Below are 24,804 nucleotides of genomic sequence, written 5' to 3' on the forward strand. Positions count from 1 at the left end.
GTTAAGTTATCAGTGTTTAATGCATTGGAAATGCCTTTCATTTGATCTGTTTCTTATAGAAATGGGTTTCAGTTTACTTGTATCAATCTGCTTGTGAATTTAATCCAAATTATATCCTTCTGGAAGGGAACACAAGGAGGATTCATTAAGATTAAAGTTTCCCATTGAGTTAAGAGTTCTCTGCTTTTGATTGTTCCAGATGAGCCTGATGATTTTGGAAATCATTCTCATCTGCTCTGAGCCAGGATCACAAGATGGCAGCCTCTGGGTCTGGGATGCATGCCAGAGCCGCTTGTTTAAATGGGAATTGAACAAAAATGTGTTTTATCACCTCGGCAGTAGGTTTGGCCCTCACGCTTTCTTTTCATCCCTACCCTGTGGTTTAGATAGTGACAGCCACGTGGTAGTTGTTTATAAAGGTCATCTGGGCTCTACCAGAGCCCTTTTCTCATGAACAAAATAAAATAATTCATATGCAATGCAATAGTGTATACCTCTTCATGCAAGAAACAACCATGTTCAGGGAAAGTGTTATGTGCAAACAGATTGGGATGTAGCAGTGGAATCCGCTAAGTAGCTTCATTTGAGGAAGGTAACTGAAGGAATCTTTTGCTGGAGATTAAAAATTCACAACTTCCAATGTATCTTCAGACCTTAGGGCCAGTGTATTCTGACTAAGAGTTGTGACTGTGGGGTATCCTCTTGAACTTTGTTGTCCAAAAGAATCTACTTCCGCAGAGCTTTCAGCAGGGATTTTCAAAGGAGCCAGCATGAGTTAAGTGTCCAACTCCCATTTAATTATAGTGGGATTTGGGCAACTTAACATGCTTTCTTCTGAAAATACTAGACTTAAACTTCGGGCTGAAATGACTTTCAGACATGGCTTTTCTCGTCAAGAAAGAAAATAAACATCAAAGGACTAATGTCACATGTTTTACATAAGAACTTATACTTTTTTATCATCTTTTAATTATTTTTTTTGCCAAATACCAATTTATTCAGCTTCTGTTGCAGAAACAGATACAGTAATGGCAATGATTATATTGCTGGAGTAAAAAATTGGGCTACACATGAGATAACTTTTCAGCTCCAAAGTAAAGTATGTTAAGCAATAAAGCCTTTAGATTTGTTGGATTTGAAAAGTGGCAGTGATGCTGGAATTGCAGAGTAATAAACATGTTTGTTTCTTAAATTGCCAAATATATTTTCTTCTAACTTCTAGCTTCTCAGAAAATTTAAATCCTTCTGTGACAATGGTGGTATATTTGTGACCCTCACTTTTTTTTTTCCCCCCAGCTGATTCTGGCAGGTAAGGAGCACTTTCTTGAAAATGCTAGGAGCAGTCAGCACCTTTGCACTCATTTGTAGGGTCTGGACAGAGCCCTGGAAGAATCTAGTTCTTTGTCCCTGTCATAACTCTATGGGCTCAGCTGCCTGAATGAAAGGGGCAGGAAGGAGTGATGACTGCATTGCACACCGAGCTAGGCCATGCTAAGCCATGGGGAGCATGTTGCACATTCCAAAGGTAGAAGAGCAACAGCTCAAGCATGTGATTCTAGGTGACTTGACCAACATACATCCTGGAGGCTGCTATTCCCTTTGCAGCAGCATCTTCGAACAGTGTGTAGAGTAGCTTCCTATTCAAAGGGATTCTAAGTGCCTGCTGTAGTTAACAGGACATGCAGGGTGAATCGGGGTGCATCTTTATTTTCTGCTGGTTGCAAAATCCCAGTAGTGAGTCTTGATTAACCACTATTAAAACACATAACTTTAATATGTGAATTGGTCTGCTAGTAGAATAGATATCTTTACAGTTCAGAACACATTGTTTTCCTAGTGATCTTCCAGGTTTAGAAGTACTCTTTTTAGTTGGATAACTCATGCAGTCTTATGAGGAGCTGTGCTGTGCTGTCAACATTTGCATAAATTTGCTTTCAACACAAAGCAAGCTGGACTATCCAATCGTTAATCTGTATTGGTGGGTATATGCTCCAAGGTGAGACTAAGTGATATAAGATAGTTCTGCTGACTTCTGATAGAGAGTTGATTATTGTCTTTGGTAATGACTGCAGGTAGATTGCTGTTTTAGCTTGAAAACATAGTAATTTTTAGCGTTATCTGTTATGTTTTGTCTTGCAGATCTCTCCACTTGCTAGGTCTTTCCCAACTTTACTCTGTTTTCTAAAGGAGGTGAAGAGAGAGGGGATGGACGAGATGAAGAGTGGTTTAATGTGGTGATGTATTTCCTTTCCACCACTTCTCCATCACCCTCCCATCCCAAACCACTTCACCTACCACTGCCATGTCCAAACCACTCCATTATCCCACGCCACCAGTAACCATAATTCATTTTTCCTGCTCTTGTTATTGCTTCCATAGAGTCAGTCTGTAGCAGGTGATATGTATAATCTTTAGATCAGCAGTCAGTAACGTTTTCTAGTGGCAGGCTGGAACAATTCAGTTCAGAGCTGAGACAGGCCAGTGGTGGCCACTTTTCTGACCACCACTACTTCTTGCTGAAAACCCCCTGCTGCTGAAGCTCCACAGGCTGGATCCAGTGGCTCTGTGGGCCTTAGGCTGCTAACTCATTGTGTAGACTGAACTGTTTTTGGGAAGGAGTTGACAGCTAGGGGGTATGTACAGGTTCTTCAAGCCCAACAGTTGAAGATGGAAGGTGTAAAATCTCTTATAGTCTTTCAGTTCCACTGCCTGCTTCCTGGCATAGTCATGAAACATTTTTTTTTTTCTGTCAGCTTAGTTTAAAACAACTTCAGTTTCTATATGAACTACTTCAGTTCTTGAATTTGATACCAGAACATTTTCCCACTGGGTTTTCTCAAGATGGCAGATTTGTTGAAAAACCTGGAGTTTATGAGACCTTTTTGTTGCCCCGCTTCTAAAGGGCCTGAAAGGTATTTTGTATGTCTTTGGGGGTGGGGGAAGCATTCTGCCAAGAGCTGTGTGATGCCTACAAGGTTCAGGATTCCATAGGGACCAAAAAAAAATTGTCTCTAGCACCTTTTCCTGCAAAAAAACCACAGCAAAATAAAAACTGTGGGGTACAGTGTGAACTGTGGAAATCTCTTTCTAAAAAGGTCTCCCCAGATGTGATTTGGCTGCTATATCTCCTTTGAGGCAGGTGCCTAAATACTATCCCTGTGGCTGAAAGATGTAGCTGGAGTCATGGTTCCTTACAAAAAGTATTGAAAAAGGTTGTAAAGGTTCAGAATTGGAGGTGAGTTTTCTCATACTGAGATGCAGAGAAAACAAAGCAGGGATACAATATAGGGATTGCCATAATGGAGCAGACCTGTTTGATTTTTTTGTTGGGTCATCATCTTTCCTCAAGTGGTTCTCAGTGCTCCAGGAGAAGTTGCAAGAAACCCCATAATGGGCAGTGATGGTGGTGTCTGCACTACTGTGAAGGTTTTGACATATCAGTAGTAAAGACTGGTTTAAGACCTGAAAGGTAATGCTTTATCTTTTCTTTATGTTGCTAGCACCAGCTCTCGTAACTCTGGATATTCTTATCCATATAAATGTTGCATCGCTCTTAGGAAAAGTCAGAATTCTCAGCCTCACCAACAACTGGCAATAAATTCCAGAATTTGAATTATGCAGGTGACAGAGTGCTTCCTTTCTTTTCGGAGGCATAAGATCTAATGGGCCCTGCTTTTGGAGCTATCTCTACTGCTTTTTCCCAGGAAAGGGCTGTCTTAGCTGCTGCTTCATTTGCAGGTAATCCCATAGTCTTTCAGAAGTTGTGGAATTCTTGAGATTCTGTCTTCTTAGAAGCATTGTTGAGGAAGTTGGACAATTTTTCAGCATCCTATATTTATTAGAGAGAAAGAGGTAGGTTGTTTTCTACCAGTGAGAGCTTTGTGGAGTTAGCTAATGAGGCCTGCAGCCACCTTGACTCTCTCTTGGCCCTCCATCAGGAAAATCTGTTTTCTTGTACCAGAATCCCAGGAAGGAATTGGGTCTTTTTCACGTCTTGCAGTAGGCTCACTTGTAGATGCTGCTGCAAACGAGGATTCTACAGATAGGGAAGTGCCTTCAATTGGTAGGGACAATGGAAATGACTGTGCTAGGAAGAAGAGTTAATTCCTCGATGGCTTTAATTCTGCAGGCTGCCTGTTGCTACACACTTATTTCCAGATGTAACACTTTTGTGTTGGTGAAAGCCTTCCCTTTTCAGAAATCTGTTATACCAGAGATGTGTTGAAGACTTCTTTTCTCTGCAACTGGACGTAGTGGAAGTGATGGTGACTGCAATATTATATTGCTCACGATTTTTTGTGGATGGAGATGCTCAATGCAAACTTCATAGAGGGCCGCTTTCCAATGGAGGGCTGTCACTAGTGAGATCCACTCTAAACCGTTATGATTTCTTAGCTTGTTTGTAAGCAGGAAACTGAACTGCCCGTGTTGGTACTTGAGCAGATTAATGAATCATTGCTCAGCAAGAACGTGGGGTTCTCTGTTTTTCTTTTCAAATCTTTTTCGTTTTAGTAAAGAAGCTTAATAATAAAGAAGCTTATGACCAAACCATGGAGGTTGCCCAGGTACAGCTGCATGTTGTGACCCTTGTTTTTGGGGAAAGTAATCTTGTTTATTTCTAAGGAGAAAAGTACAGGGAGTAACTCGGTTCCATGGTGTGCAAAACACACTTAACAGTTGAAGCTTGTTCCCTTTTTCAACTTCTAGTTTTTAGTTTTGAAATACCGCACGGCCTACCTGCTTCCTCTGCATAAGGTCACTTAGAGCCTGAGTCTGCAGTTCACTGACTTCCCTGGTTCTGCATATATCTTGGTCAGGTTAAAGTTAAATGTGGTTTCTTGTAGTAATTTGGGCTTCCCTTGCCCATCATGTTTCTCACATAGAATCATATGAGACATAATATTCAGGAGTTGTACAGCTCCCCCAAATTAGCATGTTTGAGTTCACAGCTTTGTCCAAGAGTTTGCATTCACCAATTCACATTGTTCTTAACTACAGATATAAAACATGTCTCATAAGTAGTTTTGGTTAAGAATCCAGTTTCAGAAACAGACATAGCTAGAGAAGCTCCATTGACTCCTTGGTGTAACCCATGATACTGAAAATCTTTTCCTTGTTAGTTACTGCTGAGTTGTACACTTGAAAGGAATTAAATTGCAGCTTCATGAATGAAAGCTGTTGTATCTTCCACAAAATTTCTGTGCTTTTGGCATCCAGAATGAATCTTCCCAAGAATTTACAAATCAGTTAATTTCAGTTGAAATGTTATTTTAATGTGGTCCTTTAAGAAAGCTAACACACTGTTGAAGAACTTTTTGTGTTTCTAATGATGTCTGTTCAGGTTTAGCCTGTTCAGTTAGACACATTGGCAGAGGTAAATCTTCAGTGGGTCAAGTGCTTGTTGGCTAAGAACCAACAAGGAGATGTTTTGAAAAAAATTCAGAATGAATGATTCCTGTAATAAGAAAGCTTGTCGACAGATTCTGAAGAGCAATCTTTGGAGAGACTTAAGACAATAAAATTAAACAGGTTTGAAGCCATATGTTGCCTGACATCTTCTTTGGGAGTATAGGGCTTGTTTCCATGGAGAGCAATGGGAAGCAGTGGCTGTCTGTAAGGGCAGCCTGTGGCCCTAGACCCATTAAGGAGAATAGGTGATGGTAGCCACTTTCAGATGTTATCCTTAGGTTTCTCTGAAGCTTTGTGCTAGTCTCTGAAGGAGAAGCTTTCAGTCATGAAGACTTCATTGCAAAAATGTCCAGTAATCCAGTAATGCCCCACTCTTTCAAAAATCATAAGATTTTTAAAAAGATGCTTCTGGGTTTTTATTTGCCTTCTGTTATTTGACCCTTTTTGGTAAAGGTGACATTCAACCTTTTTCTTTTTTCTCCTTTAAAAAGTTTCTAACTATTATGATTAAATGGAAATTTAGATTCTTATACATTCACATGAGACCAGGAACTGGGTCTTTAGTATGTCAGCTTTTGGCATTTTACCCTTTATCTTGTGATGTTTGAGAACCCTAATTCTTAAAATATCTTCTCAAAAGCTTCCTCTTGCCATGATCAAGTGGGAAGGCAGAAGAGGAAACCAAGGAAGAGTGTGCAGGAAAACGTAGAGGGGTGAAGGAAGGGAAAAGGGAATCTGTATAGGAAAGGGAGGAGAGTAGGAAGGAGGGAGAAACTGCAGTTTATACTCCCTTCATCTGCTTTGTGGTATTCTGGTGAAGTCAAGAAGCTTTATGTTTAGTTTAACTGGTCATTGTGCTGTGTTTGCCTTGTGTCACTCTCAAATCCGGGTGAGTACCTGAATCTGAATCCTACTTCAAATCAGGAAGGATTTAAGTAAGGATGATGCAGAATTTCTTCAAACTGTTAAAATGCTCAGTAATAAAAGAGGAGCATTGCATTCATTTGGTTCCTTATTTACACATTATTTGAAATGTAAGTTGAAAATGAGGAAATGCCAAAAACAATAAAAAAACCAAAGCAAAACAAAAACCTTTATTAAGATAGAGCTACAGTTGAGAACATACATTTCCACAGTGCTCATCCCAATTAATTACTGGTAATAGACCCCAAAAGGAGCAACTTGAAATCAGGAAATTTGGAGTGAACGTGAACTGTAAGTAGCTCAAAAGCATTTTTATCATCCTGAAGAACATAGTAAAAAATGCCCAAAGAACCTTATCTCTATATTGTAGGGCCACGAATATGTCTTTCAAATATCAGTGTAATTTAGTCAAGGACCAACACCATTAAAATGCCTTATAATATGCACAGTTATTTCATGGTTGTAGCAGGACACCAAGATGTGCCTTCTACTTTAAGGAGCAGAAGCAGCTTGGCCAGGCTGCTCAGAAGGCTAGGCAGAGCTCCACAGCTGCAGGTTTCATAGTTTCATAGTTGGTAGGGTCGGAAGGGACCTGAGTAGATCATCAAGTCCAACCCCCTGCCATGGCAGGAAAGAGTACTGGGCGATGGCCTAATAGGGTAATAGTCCCGCATCTGCAGGTGATCAGTTGACCGGGAGAAAGCAGGACCCTGGGGGACATATAAGCCTAGGGCTGGAGCTAGCAGGAACACTCTCTTTGGCAACTGCTGAGTAAAGGAGACTCTGACCAAGTGAGCTACCTGAGACTAGGTGCTGCCTACACGAACAGTGAGGATCCAGGGGCCTAAGGTACCCAGGCTAAGATATGTGTTGTTTTAAGGGTGGAAGTAAAGAGACAGAACACAGTCACCATAAGTGTTGTTATGCTGCAGCCCAGGGCTTATATTTGTGTTACGGTTTATTCTGATGGACCGGGATGAGGCTATAAGGGGAGGTTTGGAAGCCTCATTAGTGCTCAGAGAAAGGGGCACACAATCTGGGCAGAGCCCAGCGATGAGTGTGGGAACCTGGGCACCAGGGAGAGAGAGGCAGGGACCTGGGCACCAGAGAACTTTGTTCCTGAGTGGTGTAGAGACACAAGAGCTGGAGGGCTCAGCGCAAAGGGGTTGCATAGAGATGATAACAACAGTATAACACCTGCGAGGCTTGGGACACGATAAAAGGGGAGGTTGGAGTCATGTGGTATGCCATGGGTACTGGGGCATTAAGAGGGCAGCCTCTTGCCTAAAACCATCTATTTATTTTCATTAGATTAAGGTGTGGCAGGTGAGGTGGGCAGGCCGACCTAAAGACTGGCCTTGGGATGGCCCCTGTCACAGTGGTATTCTACAGGGGAGTATAATGTGTGTAACAGATTCAGAGTCAAATCACAGGCACATCTTCTGCACTAAAGGAGCTTTTCTTTACAGTCCCCCAGATGAGCATTTCAAAGCATTGCTAAAGACTGTGCCATTTTCTAAGGAAACCTCAGGAAAATCTAGTGGACATGCAGGAAGAAATAAGCCATCTTTGGTTGAAGTGTAATAATCAGTTAGCATTCAGGAGGAAGGCTGTTTTTGGAGAAGGCGTAGCATTTTTAGTTGTGTGAGGGGCCACTCTAGACCTGAGACTGCTGTTGCTTTTAGGAATCTCTCATTTACACTGGCTCTGCTCAGAGGGATGGTGTAGGATATTACAGGGTAAGTGAGGATTTTGCAGAACAGTTCCCTCTCTGTGAACAGATGTTCCTTGAAGACAGCGTAGTACTGGGCCACCTCTAGGGCTGGAAGAGATTCATTTTCCTAGTAACAAAATGGCTGCAGGCATTTAGTTACGGCCATGACTGAATACGGAAGTTGGTTGTATTATTGTTTTTTGTGGTACAAACATGTTTATTAAAAACTGGTTTTGGAATGTTGGCTTAAGTTGTTGGTAAGTTGATGATGTCAACTGTAAAGCTAACAGACAAGTGACTTAGATTAGTGCAAGAATGCATGTTTGCCTTGCAATGCATGAATCATCACTCAGAAGACAATAACAATACTTGCAACCTGAGTATAATTACTCAGGTAAGGTTTTTCTTAAATGTTCCCCCCCCAAATACTGCTTTTTCCTCCACAAATTTAATAACCTGGATTCCTTGGTGGTGTCCCATATTCAGCATACCCGTGTGGAAGCTAAAGTTTTAATATTTTAGGTCATCTGTTTCTCATATGATTCAGAGGCAATAATTTAAACACAACAGTGCCTTTTATGTAAACATTAATTGTTTTATCAAGGGTATTCGTTGTTCCCTTCACTGTTCAGGGGAAAATCTGGGGCAGGCAGGATTAAAGACAGCAAGGAGCTCTCATTTTAAGTATATTAGGAACAAAAAGATATTCTTAAACATGGTATATTAGAGGTAAATGACAACATTTATTAATGATGATGCAGAACATTTAAGTATAGCTGTTCCCTATATATGAAAAGACATAGGATGATATGTATGTGTTGCTGGTGCATGAGGTACTCCTAGTCCAGGGGCAGGCAAAATATGGCCCATGGGGCCCCTAAAAAATTTAGAAAACATAATATTTATCTGCCCCTGGCTGCCTGTCAAAGATGACAGAAGCCAGCAGCTGTAGGACCCAGGGGGAGATGGAAGCAGGACTGAGCAGCCGCAGCAGCAAGGCCAGCCTGGCCTGGCCTGGCCTGGTGCCTGCCCCCCACCCCCAGAGTCAGAAGCCCGTGCCTAGCAGAGGGTTCTGGCCTGAGACTCTGGGACTGTTCCTGTCTCCCAGTGCTGGAGATAAATTGAGATAGAGGGGAGGAGGGAGGCAGGGGAGGACTGCAGGTGATCACTTCAGTCCTCGGGGCCCTGCCGGGCTGGGCCAGCTCCTGCAGTTTCGGCGATATAGCTGGGAACCATGTGGTTGCCTGCTGGCCACTCTGCTGTCGGGGGTGAGTGGGGAAATGGATGTGGAAGGTGGGGGGAAGGGGCAGCAAGCAGACATGTAGAGTGCAGCAGCAGCAGCTAGGTGGGAGCGCAAAGCCCATGCCGGTGTCCTGGGGCCAGCGCCAGCAGGGCGTCAGGAGCACGGGGCTGGGCCAGCAGGGTCTCTCTAGAGCCAGGCTGGTTTCCCCCTCTCCCTTCTGGCGCAGCCCAACCTGGCTCCATAGAGCCTGTACCAGCCCATGGCCCACCCTGGGCCCCCGCCGGCACTTGCCCTGGTGTGGGCCCTGTGCTCCTGCTCAGCTGTCATTGTGCTCTGCACACCCACTTGCTGCCACTCCTCTGCTGCCTGGTGCAGCCATTTCCCAGCTTTCCTGCCTGTAGCTGCTGCCACTCTGGCACCATGTGGTTCCTGTCTGTAACACTGGACTGCAGGAGTCAGCAGGAACTAGCCTGGCCCCCATGATTCTCGGCTGGCTCTGTGCGGTGCTGGCCAGGCTGGTCCGCTTTCTTTTGTGTCCTGTGCTCTCGGCTGTACAGCTGGGACATGGTGCTGGAGTGGTGAGTTGGAGGTGTGGGGGGATGGGAAAGCAGCATGAGAAGGGCAGCTGTGGCAGATGGAGGGGAAAATGGTGATGAGCAGGGGCATGGGGCCTGCACCGATGCCCTGGGGCCAAGAGTGCAGAGCGCAGGATGGAGGAGCACTGGTCGGGGCTCTGCCTGCAGTGTGGGGGAAGGGAGGGCACAGGCTCTGGGCAGACCCTCCCCCCCTCATGTGTGCCTCAGTGTTCCCCAGCCATCCTTGCCCCACACACTCACATCCTCCCACCAACCCCATACCCACCTACACCCAACACATCCACACACACCCGCATGCTCCCCCACCCCACATACACACCCACACCTATTCTGTCCCCCACACACACCCATACCCACCCACCCAACTCCTCCCACACTATACAAGAGTAAGACTTCATTTTAAGCTATTATACTGTCATCTCTATGTACCCTACACAAACACATGTAAATCAGGACACAAGTTTGTTTTTTTTTAAATGAAATTAATGAATGTTGTAGTACATGTTTGATTTTTAGAATATAATTTGGTATTTTTCTGATTCCAAGATGGCAAGCCCCCTTGCTGAAAGGAGTACTTCCGGGGGGCAAGGGGAGGGACTTCTGGTGGGTAGGGGTTAGGGGGTGGGACTTCCAGTTCGAAGATGGCAACCAAAGGGGTGGGGCACCTGTCAAGGGGTGAGGCTACCCTTGCGGCCCTCAATGGCTTGCCAAAACTTGGGAAGCGGCCCTGCGTCCGAAATAATTTCCCATCCCTGTCCTAATCCATTAGTAACTGAGGAGGTACATTAAACAGTCTCAAGATAGATGCTTTTAAATCAGCTTTCCTAGGCAGTTTGCAACCAAGAGTTAAAAAAGAGTTTGCTGAGATCATTTCTGACCTGCCAATGTTCGTTTTGAATTTTGAGGAGGCACTTGATTCCAGTGCGTATGGATAGTTTTAGAGAAGGAAAACCCTTGATGCCAAAGAACTTTCGATCTAATGGAGATAGTTATAAAAAAAATCCATGGTTAGAAGTTGAAACCAGATGAATTAAAATGAAAAAGGATGTGTACATTTTTACCAGTGCAGGGTAAAAACCTCTGGAACAAGCTATTGAGGAAGCAGCCGATTCTTCACCAGTTGATATCTGCAGATCGGAATTAGGTGCTTGTCTGGAAGAGTATGCTGTTGGTCAAATATCTGCTGTAGGTCTCAGTGGAGGGATAATTGTGAAAAGTAATGGCCTTTGACTTGGAGGAAGGTCAGGCTACTAGACAGACTGGTGGTCCTTTCTGCCTTCAGCTTCATGAATCTGGATTATGCTGTGAATCAACTATATACTCAACTTCTTTTTATTCCAAATCTTTTCAATCACTGAAACATTTTTCAGGAAAGTAGTTACTCATTTTTAAATATGTATTAGAAAGGTACCATTAGCTATTACTTGTAGAAATGCCTGTGGATTAAAAAACATAGGAGATTTTAGAAACAGGAGCCTTTATGGGAACTTATCTCAAGACCTGATTTAGCTGTAAACTTGTATATTTATAAAAGCGTTCACTTCTGTTGGCATTGGCCAATGTGCACTTTGGATACTGATGATGGTTTCAGCTGCTTTCTCTTGCAGGACTTTGCTTTTTTCTCATTCTGGCTGTTTTTTTACCATCAACTGGCCTTTTCTTCCTGCTTGATTCTAATTTACTTAGGCTGCTCTTAGCTCTGCAAAGGTGTCTTTGTGATCCTTCTGCCTCTTGCACTTTGTCTCTTTGGATGTATGCTGATTTCCCCACCCCCCATCGCTCAGTCTCCATGGTTCAGGTCTTTCTTTATGATCACATGTTAATGAGCTTCACCACGTGGCTTAGTACATGATTACACATTTTTGAAGTTCTGAGGCTCGTGCTGCATACAGCACATGATCTAGAATAAAGAATCTGAGTCTAGACTTTAGCTTCAGTGTTCCCCTCCATTTAGAGCCATCCTGTGCAAGGTTTTTCCCTTTGTGTGTCTTTGCGAATGCAGTTCTGTTAATTTTGTTCCTTTTTCCTTTCAGGTCAGTTCTGTACTGAGGATGTGGATGAATGTCAGCTGCAGCCCAATGCCTGTCAAAATGGAGGTACCTGCACCAACCACAATGGCGGCTATGCCTGCGTCTGTGTCAACGGCTGGAGTGGGGATGATTGCAGTAAGAATATTGATGACTGTCTTACGGCTTCCTGTGCCAATGGATCTACTTGCATTGATCGTGTGGCTTCATTTGCATGCATTTGTCCAGAAGGAAAGGCAGGTAAGGATGAAACAGGCTCAAAGTTTGGGGTTGCTGCTGCTGTCACAAGTGCTAACAAAGCAGAAAGAACTTCCTAAAATGTACCTTAAAAAAAAAATACCGAGTGTTTCCAGTTGTTTGCCAGTGCACCCAACTGGTGGAAAGATTTTTGTGCAGACAAAGAGAGAGCTACTTGACTAACCTGGACTGAAACCTCCAGTAGCCTGAGAGAGAGAGAGAGAGAGAGTGAGGTGAGTAAGCCCTGGGCCTCTTCAATAACTGTGCTTCTCTCTTCCTACCCCTCCTTCCCCCCAAGATTAAAGTGGGGGAACTGAGGTGTATATATATTAAAGTGGGGGAGCTGAGGAATGTTGATCACTCCCCCATAAAGCTGTAAAGCTGCCCTTGCGGCCACAGCAGGGAATTGCCTCCTGATATAGATTACAAACTAAGAGTACTAAATCTTCACAGGAACCACGCTGGTATGTGGAGGGTGAGTAGCCCTTGTCTGTGGTGAGGACTGAGTTGCATGTGCCTGTATGTGTGTGTATGAGCTGACAGCCCCATAGTAGTTGGCGTGAGGAAAGAGAAGCTGACTGGGAAATGCTGCTCCCTGCTAAAGCTTTTGGTAACTAAGCTGTTACTGAACTCTAGGAGTGCTGGAAACCCTTTGTAACCACGTATAAATATATCCAAATTATGCTGTAGTGTGCATGGTGAGAATCCTAATGGCAACTTGTTGGCAAAACAACTTCTCCCAAAGCTCTGGTCACGTTCTGGCATGGAAAGTTGGACCTCCATCAAAAGATCAGTTTGGAGAACACAAGCATGTAGAGTGCAGTTTGATTTAGATTTTATTTTTCTTGTTGGTCAGCTTATTAGTGTGACATCCATTTGTGTTTGTAGGCCTCCTGTGTCATCTGGATGATGCATGTGTTAGCAACCCCTGCCAGAAGGAAGCTCTATGTGATACCAACCCTATGAATGGACACTATATCTGCACTTGTCCCCAAGGCTACAAAGGAGCAGACTGTACTGAAGATGTAGATGAGTGTGCTATGGGTAAGTTTCCAGTCAAAGTTTGCATTTATTAACAATGGATTTTCTACATCGCAGACTTGGGGGAAGGGATAGGAATAGCTTATCGAAGTACTTGGGTTAGGTGACGACACAAAGGTAAGGTGGTGTCCTGAATGTTATTCCATCATTTTAAAGCTCTAATTATTTCTAAGCACTTCACTGATAATACAATCTCACCACAACTCCGTAAGAAGGCAAAAGCTTCCTATTCTTTAATGGAAACTAAGATGGAGATTGTGCCAGGCCCAGGGGGTGAAAGCCATCAGTCAGGATCACACACTTAGGGCATTTACAGACGTATTCCATGATGGGGTGTGGCACTTTAATTAGTGAGCTGCACTAATGAAAAGTGCCCACGTATCAAGTGTATCAGTGTCTCCATCCGCTGAAAAATGGTGGTGGGGGAACAAACTTTAGTTTAAAGCACCCCACTGCCATTTTTCAAGATGGTGATACGCATATGCCAGGGCTGCTGGAGTACGGAAATTTCCATGCTCCAGCAGCCTTGATTAATCGAGTCTGCTCCATTGCACTGGACATACAGCACATCAGAGCAGCCTTTCTACACATCTATAGGAGCCCCCAAATACCAGATTATGAAAGCGCCATCTAGCTGGTGTCCTTTCTGGCCCAAGCTAGTACCAGTTACTTCAGGAAAAGGTCCAAGAAACCCTGCAGTAATTAAGCACAGGATATTTTCCAAGCAGGAGGTTACAGTTAACTTTCAGAGCATTCAGCTTTGTTTACAAAACTCCTGGGTTGTCTTCTGTCCTCTTCAGCTTTGGTTATTCATTTTAGCCGTGAAGCTATCCAACCCTTTTTACTACCTTTAATCTCATGGCTTCAAATATAACTTGAAGTAGCGAGTTCCCTGGCCTAACTATAGTAAATGGAAAGTGTGTCCTTTTAACAATTTGGTGAATACCGTCTCTGCATTTCATTGAATATCTGTTGCTTTTGTTGTGCACTATGTTTTTGTGTTTTGAGATCAAGCAAAGAAGACCCCAACAAACTTCTGTGCCACTAATTAATTGTGGGCCTTTATCATATTCCCTTTTCTCTGTTTCCTTGTATGATTTTCAGTCTCTTAATAAGAATTTTTCCATTCCTCAGACAATCCCAGTACTACTCGGAATGCTCTCTAATTCTGCAATCTCCTTCTAGAGGAGGATTGCCAAAATAATGTACCAGATTTCAGGTAGTGTGGCATACCTTTTAACTTATGGCAAGATTTCCATTCTTTATGAATTCCTAATAAACCCCAGTACTGTCTTCAGGTAATCTGATTAGATTCATTCTTCATAAAGACTCTTGCCTGGCTGATGTAATCTTTGAAGAGTTTATAGAATCTGAACACATGAAAGAATTTAACAGGCAAGGTTTTTGAATATTTTGTCAGTTAGTGGGGAAATGTCTGATGCGTAGAAAGGCTACAGATAGAGAAGATCACTTGCTGTAGAGATGAGTGAGTTTCCTTGCATAATGATTCTAGAGATGCAGCTCAAAATGACAGAGAAACCTGTATGAGAGTCCTACCCACCCTTATGAGCCAATTCTGACCTTTAAGTAAGTGTGCTAAAAAGACCCAAAATATATTGATGATGAATCATCTCTACCTTTATTAAAAAGCATCAAATCACTATTCTTTTAGTCCCTTTGAGTACCTTTTTAAGAAGCTTCTTAATATTTCTTGTCTATATTGAGTGTTTTCCCTTCCTCCATGATGTGGACTTGCTGGCCAAATGGCTTGGGTACAGGACTGTGTCAGGGTCTTCTGAGTTTTTTAATGGATTCCAATATGAATTTGCCCAAATTACTTTACCAGGCTCCTGGCTCATTTTATTTTTTCCAGTACTCAAAGAACTGTAATGAGAAGTCATTATTCTCATTGGAATCATCTGAAGATACCATCTGCTCTATGTCTGTGCAGCTCAAATCCTGCTGTTTCTCTGCCATAGTAACTTAAACATTTTAGCTAATCTGCTCTTTCTCTTATGCTTTTGCTGCATTTCAAGTGACTGTTTGTGTTACATATCTTGCCTTTCGATTATCTTTCCTTGAATGCATTGGTTACTTTTTCCAAGCTGAATCTCCTGTTATTTCCTCACCTTAACTTATTTCCAAGGTCAATCTGACTACGATATGGGTAGCAAAGGCCACATGGGCTAAGGGTCATTGCGCTGGCCTCTGTGCTGAAGCAAGCAGGCAGGCTGAAGAGGTGATTTAAAGCCTCCTATCCAAAATAAGCTTACGTTTTCAGATCTCTGGTCAGAGCTGCTGTCAGTGCCCCTGCAGGACCCATGGAAGTGGGGAGAACATCAGAATGCTCTTCTGACTGTATGATGGTACTCGGGAGATTTTTCCTTCCTGTCTATAAGAAGCTGGAGGCTGCTACATTTTTCCCAATGCCACAGAAAGGGCAGTAGCCATCTCCTGTTAGGCAGAAGAGATCTTGCCTCAAGCAGTGGTGATACAAGAAAAGATGGGATTATTGGTGGTGTCGAGACCATCATGAGCGGAAGAGTAGTAAATGAATGTCTCTTACAGCAAACAGTAATCCGTGTGAACATGCTGGGAAATGTGTGAATACTGAGGGCTCCTTCCACTGTGAGTGTCTGAAGGGATACACAGGACCACGCTGTGAAATGGACATTAATGAGTGTCATTCCAATCCATGTCAAAATGATGCCACTTGCCTGGATAAAATTGGAGGATTCACATGTCTGTGTATGCCAGGTAAAGCGAGTTTCCCAAGAATTTCTAACAAGGATGGGAAAGATCAGAAATGTGAGGGCATAAAATGATTAAAGCAGTTTAGAAATGGAAGATGTGGGTGTGATGGGGTGCCTAAAGACCAGGCTGGAGAGTTTGCTGTGCACACACCAGTCTCAAAGGTTTGCTGGTATGTGAGTGGAGGAAAAACAGGTAGGAGAGGAGGAGAAGCAGGAACCTGACAGTAAATGTGTTAATGAACATATAGATTTGTTATTCATTGTTTAATGAGATGTACAGAAGTGATTTGTTTTAAAGTTAGCAGAAACCGTGTTTGAGTGAGTCAGTTCTCAACTGTGTGTTTTTATATTGTTGTTTGGGAAAATTCCCAGGGCATTGTCAAGTCTTGTTTTATATATTCCCAAGTAAAGGGGTTTTCAGTACTTTGGGCAGCTAGTCAACAGACTGATAGATCTCACTGTTTAAAAAATATTCCATGTTTTGAAATCCTTAACTTTATAGAATTTGCCATATAAATAATGCAAGTGGCCCATGTTGTTAGTCTACTGTTTTCCCTTCTTGTCATGACCAATGCTTGATGTTTCCTTTAAAAAAACATAAAGAAAGAAAGAAAAAGATGTTTTTGGCCAGTTGACAGCCTTATACTAATATGGATGAAGAATTCTGACCCGTGCAGCTGGTCAGTTGGCATCCAGAAGTATAGAGTGAATTTACCCTAGCCTAGGAAGTCCAGGACCAGTGTCTTCCATTGTTTCCAAAGTTATTCATCCCCTCTAAGGTCCCTTCCCCCATCACACCTGTATTTAACCCTTTACAAATATGCTTGGTCTTGTGGCATAACTTATTGTCACCGTCATTTTCTACATTAGTGAGATGTGGCATTGATTTTTAGCAGTACGAGAGACCCTCACCATTCATGGGGGATATGTTCTCAAACACTGTGCCCCTGGTGGCTGGGGATGGGGCATAGCTGCACTGGTGGTGGCGGGAGCCCGGTGGTGGCAAGCGTGGAGCTTTCGAGGAGCTCCTATAAGTGTATTTAAGATGCGGGTTTGGCATTCGCAAATATTTGAAACTGCAAATGCTGAACCTGCTAATAGCGAGGGTTTCCTGTAGAATAAGGGGAGGCCAACAAACTGGGTATTTTTTGGAGCCCTTTTGTCACCCCCTGTAATCTGTTGTCTTTTTCAGGGTTTAAAGGCATGCACTGTGAACTAGAGATCAATGAATGCCTTAGTAGTCCCTGTGTGAACAATGGAGAGTGTCTGGATAAGGTCAATCACTTTCTGTGCAAATGCCCACCTGGTAAGTTCTCCCGTCCTGCATCTGTTCTGTGCATCTGTCTACAAAGGCCTAACATTCTATAAGGAAGGGCAGAGTGCAAGCATGTGTAGGGTTTACTGACTTAGCAAGTCCCAGTACAGTCTTAGTACAGCACCCAGCTTCAGACTCATCCAAGGAAAACAGTAGTGATTCACTCTAATGCCTGATGAATAAGCATAGGTCTGTACTCAGTTGAAGTGATGCAGCACTGGGACTATGTACTTAATTACACGTTAAGACTAAACACCTAGCCTCAAAGGTGTAGGTGGCACCTGCTGTTTCACTTGTTAAGAACATTGAGGTGAATTACAGTCCAATCTTTGTAGATATATTTTTTTAAAAAAAATGAGAAATCCTTGAGAGAGGCAAGGATTTTTTGGGTGATTTTTATTGGACCTCCTTCATGGTTGGAATAGTTTTGGCCCATTTTCAGGCTTTACATTTTATTTTCCTCCAGGTTTGAGGACTAAGCTTTTCTCCCCTGTAGCATAGGCAGGGGGCTCAGCACTCCTGTCTAGAAAGGAGAGGCTGCTCTTGAACAAAGGAACCAGCACCAGGTGTCAGGTCTAGTGTCTTGCAAGCCACTGGGAGGGGGTCAAAAGTTAAATGTTTTTCCTTCTCAAAAATTGCTTATCTTGACACATGTTCAGTCTCTAGCCCCTTTGTGTGGTGATGAGTTCTTGGGCCTGCCAATAGAATTGTCCAATTTTTCCCTTGGTCCCAAACCATTCTTGAATCTTCACTGCCCTTCCTTGGTACTCGGGTCCCATTATTTCTGAGTCTCTTACCGTAACTGACATTGATACCGCTCCTTAGTTATAAAGTATTGTGAAGTATAGTTCTATATTGTGCGGTAGATCCTAAGTTGTTGGAATACTCTCTTACTAAAGGCTGTAGTAAGAGATGCATCATTTCCTCATGCTGTGTTACTTGCTTTGACTGTCAGAAATTTTCCTCCGTTTCTCTTTTGCCAGTGACATCTCATTTTCCCAAGAGTACCAACATGAAGAGTCTTTGCTCTTCCCTCATTATGCTCCTGTTGCCCCTGGCCAGTCCTTTTATGAGTATCATTAAAATTGTTCCTGCCTCTTTGACTTGTAGGGCAGAAAGTTCCTATTGGTTGGTTTTGTGCTGGGCCAGAAACCAACCAGTTGAGAGACCAGAGTGGAACTAAGGGTGCAATCCAACCTAGATCCACCAAATAATAATGGGGCAGTTCTTAAGAGTTAGTAAAGAATCCTTGGCAATGATCTGTTAGCCAGAGTTCTGCCTGGATCTCTTTGAGCAGCAAGAAGGAACAACAACTCCTCCTTGAGTTGCTTCAGTATTCTGTTTCCTTTTCACTTTCAGGTTTTACTGGAGCCGTGTGCCAGATTGACATCGATGACTGCTCCAGCACACCTTGCCTAAATGGAGCAAAGTGCATTGATCATCCCAATGGCTACGAGTGCCAGTGTGCCACAGGTTAGCCTCTACACAGCTTCTCATATTCTGGCAACTATTGTGGATGCTAGAGAAGAGGGCTGGGGGAAGGAGGGGGAAGTGTCAGCTGTATGCTATCTGTGAAATACTGTTTTTCATGAAGCTTCTGCTACCAAGCCTTTTGCAGCAGAGAACAGCACTGAATATCAATTAGGTAAAGTAAACCTTCTGGTTTATGACTGCAGCTGGCTGGAGTCTTAGCTTTGCTCTTTGTCTCATGACTTATTTTCCATGAGGGGAGAATGTCTCCTGTACTAGCTGGTGTTGTAGTGTTTTTCATTCAGGGATCCTGGGTGGGGGGGATGGAGTCCTTTTTCTAGGACTGCAGCCTAGGTGTAAGTGAAAGAACTGGCAACCAAAGACGAAGAAATGAGTCATGAATGCTACACTACATTCCTTCCTGCCCGTTTACTTCCTGACTACTTAAGTCTTCCATTTCCCACTCTTTTAGCCACATAAAGAGCCATAAGTGTGCACAATGCTGTAAAATTTGACCCCTCAGAAAATGCATTATGCAATTAATGGTCAACTGTCAAAATTTTGGCTCTTAAATGATTGGCCCAACATCACGTAGGAGCTCCTACTCAGCAGGGCCAAGGATACACCTGACTTTCTGGGTGGCATTCAGCCCTTTGGTTGCATGGGCAACTTTAAACCTAGTACTTCACAACTCAGTTGTAGTACTTTTAGGATTTCTTTTGGAATGCTTGATATAGTCACTTCAGACTAAAGGAGGCAGGCCTTTAGAGCTATCTAAGGAAAGGTTTAGTTCTGTGATTGTGAACCAGTTTAGCTGAATGAGGCTTAGTGGTTTCTACTTAATGGCTGCTGAGGTGGGTAATGATGCCCCCCCTGTTATCACTTTACTGAAGGTTTTGAGACAAGGTGTGCTTTAGAAGTGAAGAATGAGTTGGCTGAGGCAGAGGATTAGTCAGGAAGGCTCACTTTTGTTCTGTTCCAGACTTTGCTACTTATTTTCTTCACAGTTTCCCAATCTGTAAAATTTAATGGTGTTCAAATGCGTCACAAAGAGCTTTATTCACTAATAGTTTGCTAAGTCCATGAGGAAGGCACAGTGTAAGCCCTGAATAACCCTGAAGTGAAGTTTGTATTTTTTGACAGTGGAATAAAGATTTACTTGCAAATATACGCAAAGGATTTAGAAAGACTGTCTGTAAAAAAAAAAAAAAAAGGCTGGATTAACCCCCAGAGCTGCCTTTGTCTAAGATGAGAACTCTAAGGCTGGATGGATTCACATGAGTTTCCTCTTATTTCTAGCAGAGCATTTAAATAATCTAATTCTGTTTAGTAGCTGTTCAAGATGTAATAATATGTCTAGTTGAGATAATTTATTCTGTGCTGTTCAAAATGCAGAGGTACACCTGGAGAAAAAAAAAGCTTACAGTTCTAAAAGTTCAAGAGAACTGAAATGTCTAATTTAAGATAAGACTTTAGTTTCTCCCTTTTCTATTCTTTCCTTTCCTTGGTCCTGATATTTATACTGGGCATGCCCTTCTATTCCCAGAGGAAGGGAAGTAGTAGAGGGTGTCAAGGGTAGTCTAATACCATGTTTTTCCATAGGGGTCGTGTTGACCATAAAGTCTTTGGGATAAGGTCCATGTTTTTTCTGTATATTTGTACAGCACTTACCACATGACTTCTATAAGAAGCATCCAAATTTGCCAGAATGGCATTTGGCTTTATTGGGGACAGTTCATAGACAGTTTTAGAATAGAAAGACTAATGCACAGCATATTAGGACAATCCTTAAACGATGAAACAAATTGCTGAGAGCTGTAGTATATTTTCTGTTGCATCAAGACCTTATATCAAGGCTAGATGTCATTCTCTAAGATGTTTTCTAGGTGACTTGCCTGTTACCACACTCAGTATAGGAATCATTGGTTGGAACTGCATAGCTTGTTACACAGGAAGGCCAGGTAAATTGTTCTGCAGTCTTCTGGCCCTCACATCTATACATCTAATACAAGTTAATGACTGGCTAGAAAGCAATCACATATCCAGATTCCCTTGGAGAAATAGTTGAGTGAAACTCAGGTGTTACAAATTACCATGACTGGTTGTGTCAGAAAGATAGGTTCTCCAGAATAAATTTCATTCAGACGTCAGTGTCCCAAAAGAGGCTGAATAGAAGATGGCTATCATAATAAAAAAATTACTATACATTTATTAGAAATGGGTGCTATAGTTCTGGTGTTTTCTGGTAAAGGAAACTTTTCCTCTGTTTTAACAGAATATACATGAAAAAATTCCTATAATGTGGACCTGATGCATGGAAATCTCTCTCACACACTATTTTTGATGGTAGTGAACATTTATTATAACTATCTAGATGTGACATTTACTTTGAGAATAATTCCAGGTGCTAGGAGGCACCTCTTCAGTGACACACTTGTCAAAATGTTCTTAACTGAGATGGTGGCAGGTTCTAAAATGTCTGTTACTGTCCTGGCCTGCATTTTAAAGCTGAATGATTCCCTCTGTCCAGATAAGTTCCCTGTGAAATAGTGATACAGATTAGGGTATTTTTTCTTAGAGGAAGTTTTAAAATATAGAGTGGAATGACTGGAATCAGGAGAGGATGAGTAGTTGTTTTCAGGTTTCCCTTTAGATTATTCAATGTGACAGACTCCTATCAGTTAGGGAAAAGGAAAAGCCTAGGTTTTTTTTGTGTTTTTTGTTTTTTTTAACTTGGAAGCAGTATGTCTGCCTCAACCTGGTGTGTGGTCCAAGAAATTTTTGCTTAGTGAAGAGGGGGAACTTCTGTTTCTGAATCCTTTGCAAAATCTGCTGGAAGCATGAAGAACCCGGTGCCAATAATATAGGGTCACCTCACTCCAGTGGTGATAAGCAAAGAAGCAACAATGGACAATGGTGCATTACTAAAAGGAGTGCCAGGAAAAGACAGAGCTAAATCCAAATGCTGAATTAGCGCATGGTTTGCCCCCAAACTCCCCCATAGGGAGTTTGGGGGCATGGAAATAGGTTTGAAGGCAACCAAATGTACATAAAGGTGACATGGTGATGTCTTAGAACTGCTAGCTCTAAATATCTCTGGTGTGGGACATCTACATCTTAACAATGCATTAATGAATCTTGCCTTTTAAACCAAGGTTAAAATATTTGCTTGTCTTGTTTTCTGTCATTGAATGAGAGAACTCTATTGTGTTGCTAGACTGAATAGTTATATTGCTGGTTGGCATTCTAAGTAATAAATTGTTAACTCGTTATTAAAATGGGTCAGACACAAGAAAGCATTGGCTGAATATATTTGTTGTGTTGTTCTCTTCAATATTGGTTAGATAATACTCTATTTACTCAAATATAAGACAGCCCCCCAATAATTAGTTTGTGTATGGAAAATGTATAAATTAGTTAAGTTTTCCAGGTATAGAACCTAATTATTGGAGGTTTGCCTTGCATTTGTCTCCTTCCCTTTGCTACAGTATGGAAAATAAATCTGGGGAGTCAGGTAGCCCCTTTCCCTCTGCTTCCACTCCTAACTTCCCCCTCCAGATGCTTCTCGCCTCCTTACTGTCAGACCATACTCTCCCTGGGTACATGGAAGTGAGGGGAAAATTTGAAAAATCTGACCTAGAAATAATATATATTTATAGTAATTTGCATTTAGGCAAATTACTACAGGTACCCATAGGCTTAGTTTATCCAGAATTGATGCATTTTACCTTTTTTGAAACTGCTTCAAATTTTAGCACAGGTACTCCGTAAACAAACTTTTAGAACATGTGTAGACGAAATGAGGGGCATATGTGAATGACACTTTAAAGCGGGTTAAATGCTTTTGCACCACTTTAATGGTGTTGGTGTTTGCATGTGTTGGCAGCGTATTGCACACTAATTTCAGCCGTTCTAGCACATTCGGCAGTGTAATGCGCCTTAAATGACTTTGGGGAGCAGCAAACTAAAACACCTCCAAGGAGTTTTAGTTTGCTGCCCTACAGCCATGGAGCGAAGCACCGGGCTCTGTGTGGCTTGGACTGTGCAGGCAGCCTGGCAGCAGCCCAGGAAGGCAGGCTCCATCAAAGTGGGTGGGGAGAAATGGCAAACCTCATTTCTCCCCTCACCCCCTCCCCACCCTGAGCCTGCCTGCCTGCATGAGCTGCACGCCTGCCATATTTAAAACCGTGGCTTTCACTTCTCTACTGATCAGGCATGAGCAGTCGGGGGACACAGCAGCTCCTTTTATTTTGTAGGTTCCCCCATGTGCCCTTCCTCCCCTTGCTAATCACTCCTGATTAGTGGGGAGGTGAAAACCACTATTTTAAATATGGTGCTATTTTTGCCTCCTGGCCAGCTAGTAACAGTGTGGCTGCTAGGGTCCCTTGGCCAGTCAGCAGAGAGTAGCAAAAATGATGCCATATTTAAAACTGCGATTTTTGCATCCCTGCCAGTCGGGAGCAAGCAGTGAGCAATGGGGCCTCTCTGCCTATCCATGGTGGGGGGTGGTGCACAGGGGAACCTGCAAGATTAAAGGAGTCACAGCACACCCCACTCCTGCTTTGCATTTGGTAGGTCCCTAACTATATGGTAAATCCATATGCCAACTTTATGGAAATGGCAGACTCCTCCCTAGCTTGCTCTGACAGCCATACAGCTGAGGGCAAGCAAAACTCAGGGGCATCCAAACCCCATTGCCTCCAGGCATGGGATTGCACATTGAATGCCTGCCAAAGGATTTGGAAGCATCTGAAGCCCCAGGTGGGGGTGGAGGATGCTTGCTGGTAGTAGGGTCACATATGATTCTTGGCTAACTCATGGATTTGGAATTGATTTGGCTGATTTGACTTGGAACATGAAAAATTTTCCCTTTTAAAAAAATAATTAAAAAAAAAATTATGGTAATGGGGGCTGCTTTTGCATTTTCCCCCTAGCTGCTCCTTGGCCTTTTGGCTAGGAGCAAGCAAGACTAGGGGACATTTGAACTCTGTGGCTTCCAGGCCTTGTGCCACCAAAACAAAAAATAAAGCTCCTGTCAGTATGTTTGCAGAATATGGGCTATGTGTTTTGTAGTCATGCTTAGTGTAGGCAGTCAGTTTCCATTACTGAGCACATGCTACTTTAGGCAGCAGTTTAATGATAGACAATATATTTAATAAGGTTTCCCTGTATGTGAATACAAGATGAGGGGCTTTTTTCTCCATGCTGATTGATGGGGGTGAACTTCATCTTGTATTTGAGTTATATAGTATATTTATTAAAAGGGAACTGACTGCTATGAAGCTAGATGAAAGGTACAAACTACTGGACCACATGCAGCTCTCCTGCTTTTTGCCTTTTCTTTCAATTCCTGACATTACTTGACTTCTCTTTCTCCACTCATAGCTCATGTCCTTTCTCTCCCCCTCTAGGCCTGTACACATTTCTTCCTGTACAATGTGATATCTGCCTTTCTTTCTTTTCTTCTAAATATAATTTTATATATGACTTTTCTAACTTGCCCTGCCTCTCCTACTTCAGTTTTTGTATCTATCCCTTCATGTGCACGTTCACAGAGCTTGGAAATAATAGTGAACTAGCCACAAATCAGTATTTAAAAAGGGGAGGCAGTTGCCCATTTACAAATCCCAGTTGCCCACTAGGATTTCTGCTAGGATGCTGTCCCTAAACCTTACTGATGGGCTCAATTTGTGTTAGCATTCAATCTTTGAAGCTTGTAGCCCCTCCTTCCCATTTCATTACTAGAAGGCGGAGGGAGCATTTTTCATTCCCCGGGGCTCCCACCACGGAACCACTTGACTGAAAGATTTTCCTACTTTCACCATCCTCTACTTTGCCCCCATTCCAATGGCTGTTTCAGGAATCCTCTGCTTTTCTTATTCCTTTCCCAATCTTCTGTTTAGTCCTTTCTGTGAATAGCATCTGCTGTTGCTTCTCATGTTCAGAATTTAGCGTGAAACTGGTCAGATTCTTCTTGGTTTCTGTGCTGCCCACCCAGGAGGCTGTGTTGAGCCTTCATTCTGCTTCAGCTTGGACAACTTTGAATATCTGCAGAGACATGGGAGTCACCTGCCT

General features: G+C 42.7%; 1 protein-coding gene across 2 annotated transcripts in view; it reads left to right on the forward strand.

Annotated features, from left to right (window-relative positions):
* NOTCH2 (notch receptor 2) overlaps positions 1-24,804 on the forward strand; it is a 131,096-nt gene that overhangs the window by 47,945 nt on the left and 58,347 nt on the right. For both annotated transcript variants that reach the window (XM_019486533.2, XM_006259955.4), the window contains exons 6-10: positions 11,920-12,153; positions 13,039-13,194; positions 15,760-15,948; positions 17,137-17,250; positions 18,619-18,732. In XM_019486533.2, coding sequence (XP_019342078.1) covers positions 11,920-12,153; positions 13,039-13,194; positions 15,760-15,948; positions 17,137-17,250; positions 18,619-18,732 — 807 coding nt within the window. The remainder of the gene's footprint in view (positions 1-11,919; positions 12,154-13,038; positions 13,195-15,759; positions 15,949-17,136; positions 17,251-18,618; positions 18,733-24,804) is intronic.

This window comes from Alligator mississippiensis, chromosome 5, assembly GCF_030867095.1.
Source record: "Alligator mississippiensis isolate rAllMis1 chromosome 5, rAllMis1, whole genome shotgun sequence".
Classification (NCBI taxonomy): Eukaryota; Metazoa; Chordata; order Crocodylia; family Alligatoridae; genus Alligator; species Alligator mississippiensis.